The sequence below is a fragment of the Priapulus caudatus genome, unplaced genomic scaffold, assembly GCF_000485595.1.
Source record: "Priapulus caudatus unplaced genomic scaffold, Priapulus_caudatus-5.0.1 Scaffold42, whole genome shotgun sequence".
NCBI lineage: Eukaryota > Metazoa > Priapulida > Priapulimorpha > Priapulimorphida > Priapulidae > Priapulus > Priapulus caudatus.
The window spans coordinates 199,696-205,083 of NW_014577103.1; the positions used below are offsets into that span (position 1 = coordinate 199,696).

At 43.4% G+C, this 5,388-nt stretch overlaps 3 protein-coding genes across 3 annotated transcripts; all 3 read left to right on the forward strand.

The window, feature by feature from the left end:
- Nucleotides 1-2,257: 2,257 nt before the first annotated feature.
- On the forward strand, nucleotides 2,258-3,214 carry LOC106820509. The gene has a single exon (XM_014825021.1). The coding sequence runs from the start codon at nucleotides 2,258-2,260 to the stop codon at nucleotides 3,212-3,214; it is 957 nt and encodes a 318-aa protein (XP_014680507.1).
- A 481-nt stretch (nucleotides 3,215-3,695) lies between these two features.
- LOC106820513 lies at nucleotides 3,696-4,142 on the forward strand. The gene has a single exon (XM_014825026.1). The coding sequence runs from the start codon at nucleotides 3,696-3,698 to the stop codon at nucleotides 4,140-4,142; it is 447 nt and encodes a 148-aa protein (XP_014680512.1).
- A 102-nt stretch (nucleotides 4,143-4,244) lies between these two features.
- On the forward strand, nucleotides 4,245-4,754 carry LOC106820519. Its single transcript, XM_014825030.1, has one exon. It carries the CDS (start codon nucleotides 4,245-4,247, stop codon nucleotides 4,752-4,754), a length of 510 nt encoding a protein of 169 aa, XP_014680516.1.
- Nucleotides 4,755-5,388: the final 634 nt, after the last annotated feature.

Below are 5,388 nucleotides of genomic sequence, written 5' to 3' on the forward strand. Positions count from 1 at the left end.
AAATTTAATTAATTAATTAAATTAAATTAAATTTAGATTGCCATGTGCGTTTACTGAGTCATGTGAAGCGGGATCCTATGCCTACGGCACGCCTTTGAATCCATCATGCGCGTTGTTTCCCCAAAACTGGCCATTACCTCCTTTGTCTAATTTTCCCTCAGATGAAATCCTGATATATCACCGATTTACTACAGGATATCACAATGGTGGGAGTGAATGGAGTTAATATAACCAGGAGAGTGTAGTAATACAGCCATCTATATTATTAGAACACTCCTAATATAGCCACCAGTGACTGTGCTCAGCTGTGTGTGGTCCACCCGCGAACCAACTGCAGTAAAATATCTGCAATCTAACCTTAGAGCCACTATCTTATGACTCTTCTGCCACACACTCGAGGTGTATTCTCTCACGGGGCAACCTACACACCGAACGCAGACTAAGCGCGTAGCCAGGGGAGTCTTTGGGGCCCTAGGACCCCCTAATCAAAATCAAAATCCCAAAAAAAAATGTATGAATGATTTTTTTTTACTTTTTTAAATCTTTTTAATTTTTAATTAAGTAATTAATACATTTAATTCAAAAAAAATATTTCAGACCACCAGACCCCCTTGTTACTCGCTCGAGGACCCCTCCCCCAATCCAAATTCCTGGCTACGCCCTTGACGCAGACTGAGAGGAAGCAGTGGGAGCCTCTGACATTTGCGCCGCAATTAAGTGTTTCATCCAGCTTCTGTACCTTGAGAATAGAATCGCAACCCCCACACACATGACCTTTGACCTCGAGTCTCGATGCCTCATCGTCACTTTGGGTTTTCTCTCTAGGTGCTGAATGCAAATCTCATAGGTGAAGCTGTTTAGATTTGTGCGGCTATTCAGTATTGTTGACGGATGATCCAACGCATCAAGCAATCACGTACGTGCGAAAGCTCCTCCGCTATTATACCATAGTGTTAATTAAATACCATAGTTATGGCTAGTGTTACCATGTAAGATGAGCTCAATATTATTATAGCAAGAAACTAATTACTATTGGTCGTTAAAAAACCACTAAAGTGATAAAAGTATATAGTGACGAAATAGAAGACGCATTGAACCACTGCTATCAATAACCGATTACAGCGCCATCTAGTGGTGAGAAAATTCTCTGCAGCGTCAAACCAATTCACATTGGCTCTTTTCTACCTTTTCTACCCTTTTCTACTAGTTTTTATTACTGTTTTCACTAATTTGTATGGATGATCTTAGAAGAAACGATAACACCTCGTAGTTACTTCTCAGCCCGCGCTCTGTTATAAGAATAGCGCACGACGACCCAGCAGCTAAAAAAAGTGACATTGTTAGTTCAGCGACCTCTGCTCGACCTGTGGAGGGATATTTTAGTAGTAGCAAGACAGCCAGCGAGAAAATAGCACTAACTCTACGATAACGTTCGCCGCTCGTTCGCGTGAACATAAAAACACACCTCGTGGGTAAGATTACGAGAAAAAAGCGTATCTCGTCTTACTGATTTTGCTAGAATCCGATACTAATGAAGGCAGCTATTCGCTTCTGCCCGATTCTAAAACAATAACCCCCAAAATCCGAAACGCTATGGTCGGAGGGCCCCTTGTGGAAGTTTGTGGAGGAAAGTGAATCGCCTGAATACAGTAACAAAATACAGACAGTGCATTGTTGCTATGCCAACAACAAAACGATCCTACGGCGACAGAATATAGCTGACATGACAGTCACTGGACAGAGTGATACACACAGCCTACAAAATTACGTCCAGTACTCGTTGCGCCATCGTATGGACCAGAAACAATGATTGTTGTGTGTAAAGCCATATAGAGACAACCCTTTTTAGGTACCAAGGAAAAAATTAAAATTAATTTTTCGGGGGCTACTTTTCAAACTCGTCGGGCATGAAAATAGCACTCTAAAATTTGGTTTGCATTGAACTTTATGCACATTTACGGGGGCTCTTTTTGGCATTTCCGGGGCTCTTTTTGGCATTTCGGGGGCTAAATCGCCCTGAGCCCCCGTGTATTTTTTTCACTGCTAGGTACAGTGAACGTCGTGTTAGTGGACATCTATGTAAAACGCCAACCTGTCTAGGAAGGCCTCATCTGGCACTTCCATTGCGCAGCTATTAAATACAGAATTGCCTGCATTAAGTTTCACTGTTTGATATTTTTCTCAGAATATGTCGCACAAATCCATCCTGCATCCTATAAGCTGAAGCTTGGTTTAAGTGCTTGTTGCAAAACAAGCAATGGACGTCATCCCAACCAAACGAAATGTCGTGAAACTAGCCTCAACCTTCTATGATCCACTTGGTATAGTGGCACCAGCTATCCTAAGGTTCAAGATGCTGTTCCAAGAGCTGTGCCAAATGAAATCCAGATGGGATGACCTGCTGGAAAATTCCTTACTTGTGAAGTGGAATAACCTAGTGCAAGACCTCCAACGAGCAGCTAGTATAACCATACCACGTTGCTACTATCCTATGAGTCTACATCAGAACTGTGAGTTAGTGTATAAAATTCATGGATTTTGTGATGCCTCAGCGAAGGCCTACGGGGCAGTGATCTATCTTGTAGTGATGTCACACAGCACAAGGACAATCAGATTCCTGGTATCAAAGACTAGCCAAAGAGTAACCCCTGTGTCCGGAATGACAATCCCACGTCTAGAACTCCTGTCAGCACTTGTTCTTGCTAGACTGATTAGAACGGTGAAGGAAGCACTAAAGTTTGAGATCACTATTGATGAGACATATTGCTGGTCAGATTCTAGAGTTGCTCTGGCATGGATAAAAGGAGTGAAGTCTGAATGGAAACAATTCGTCCAGAATAGAGTGAATGAAGTACGTAAACTTGTACCAGTGGACACCTGGGGACATTGTCCAGGCTCGATGAATCCTGCCGATATCGCCTCAAGGGGCATGGCACTAGAAGAACTGTCACAGTGTTCTACCTGGATTGATGGTCCTTACTGGCTAAAACAGAGTGACACCCCAGATAATCCCGATGTCCTCCCTGAAGAGGATGACCTGTCACAGATGGATCTACCCATTGAGTGCCTCGACGAAATGAAGGTGAAGGCGAAGAGAGAGCTGGTCATGCTGACCACAGAGCATGAATTTCCTGCCAGAATTGGAACCATTATGGATATTACTGACTTCAGTACACGGAGATCACGTCTGAGAGTTACGGCCCATGTGTGTTGAAATTTGTAAGACATCTGAGGAAGGGCCAAGTAACAGCAGATGTCACTGCGAGAGACATACAAGAAGCAGAGGAGTGTTGGATAAAGGAATCCCAGAAGAGTCTGTTCGATGATCCATTATTTCCAACATGATAAACTCAACTTGGCCTCTTTGAGAATCGAGGACTCTTGAGATGTAAGGGACGTCTGGAAAAAATGAGTGCTCCTCATTCCCAGAAATACCCCATTCTATTGAATAGGAATCATGAGTTTACGAAGCTGCTTATCATAGACTGTCATGAGAGGACGATCCACAGTGGGGTAAAATCAACACTGACAGAGTTGAGATCCTAATACTGGATAATCAAAGGGAGATCTATGGTAAGATCCTTAATAATAAAGTGCGTACTGTGTAAGAGAATTGATGGACAGCCATACAAACCACCGATGTCACCACCATTGCCTGAATTCAGAGTGAGCCTCGGACCCCCCCCCCCTTCACGATGACGGGTCTCGACTACGCTGGACCACTCTACACGAAAGATGGAGGTAAGGTCTGGGTCTGTCTCTTCACCTGTTGTATGACAAGGGCAGTCCACCTTGAAATAGTGACCGATTTGACCACTGATGCCTTCCTGAGATGTCTTAGACGGTTCATTGGGAGACGAGGGACCCCGTCCTTGGTCGTGAGCGACAATGCGACAACCTTTAGGAAGGCAGCTAAGACAGTCGCCAAGATCGTGAATCATGTGGCCGTGAAGACATACGCCGCTAACAACCAGATCCAGTGGAAGTTCAATCTGGAGAAGGCCCCATGGTGGGGAGGCTTCTTTGAGAGACTGATTAAGACATTGAAGAGGAGCCTGAAGAAAACTGTAGGTGGTGCTAAACTTACAGTTGATGAGATCCAAACAGCTCTATGTGAAGTTGAACTCATGTTCAATACTTGACCGCTTACTTACTTAGATACCAGTGATTTGGAGCAACCCCTTACTCCGTCCCACTTACTCTACGGACAGAAGCTAAATCGTTTCCCTGACTGCCATGAAGAGATGTCAACAGAGCCACGGGTAACCAATTTAGAACTATCGAACAGATGGAGACACCTCCAGCTAGCCCTAGATCATGCTTGGAGTCGCTGGAAAAATGAGTACCTTGCAGAACTACGAGAGGGACACCGATACGGGAAGAAATGTGATCATCCTCAGAAGATTTGTGTCGGTGACATAGTCCTCATACATGAGGAGAACCAACCACGTTGCTTGTGGAAACTGGCAAAGGTTATCGAGTTGATAACCGGCTCTGATAATAAGGTGAGGAAAGCTGTAGTGAAAGTGCAATCAGCAAAGGGGAAGATAACTACACTAAGACGTCCACTACAACGGCTTTATCCTCTAGAGGTGTGTGCGGATATCTGTGCTGAAGCTCCTGATGAAGCAGCTAGGGGAGATAGTCCAGAGATCTACCCTATCGATCAGGACTCGAGAGAAAGGAGACCAAGGAGAGCAACTGCCATTGCTGCGGACCAAAGGAGAAAGTCCTGGCTTAAACTATTAGCGTGAATCTTTATACTGTACTACTGTATATGAACATTGTTTATAGTGTGATGGTGTTCAATCTGTCATTTATATAGTGGGCTTGAACTCCTCCATGAACAAGATAATTTAGATAGACGTTAGTTATTGCAAGATAGCAATGTGTTAAACTTTCCTTTCAGTTCAATATGATCCATAACTAGATTGTCCTGTTTATTTAGAATTAGTGAGATCACGTGTATTCTTGATAACTCCATTAGATTTGTAGTTTTGCTGTTTAGAGTGACGACTTAAATTCTGATTATTATACAGTCCTTTGATGTTCGAAGATTTTGATTGAATTCTTTCATTTGGTTGAACAGCTTAACTGTCCAAGGTGGGGAGTGTGAGCTATTGTGACAGGTATTATTATTGATTGAGACGTGCTGCCATCGGGTGGTCATCTTTGTAACTTTTGCGATGTTCTGTTGTTTTGAGTGTTGTGTAGAAATAAAAGCGCGGCGGCAGTGGTAGACCTGCCTCGAACCTAAATAGAAATTGAGCCTCCGTTGCCTAACATGATGGATTCTTCCAAAATCTAAAAGTTGTAGTGTGCGGCATCACATAGTAGCTGTCGAACAGACTATAATGCAGATCTATCGTGAATGATGTCCAAAGTGTT

Coding starts and splice junctions, on each gene's coding strand:
- LOC106820513 (XM_014825026.1), top strand. CDS start 3,696: ATGACGGGTCTCGACTACGCTGGACCACTCTACACGAAAGATGGAGGT.
- LOC106820519 (XM_014825030.1), top strand. CDS start 4,245: ATGTCAACAGAGCCACGGGTAACCAATTTAGAACTATCGAACAGATGG.
- LOC106820509 (XM_014825021.1), top strand. CDS start 2,258: ATGGACGTCATCCCAACCAAACGAAATGTCGTGAAACTAGCCTCAACC.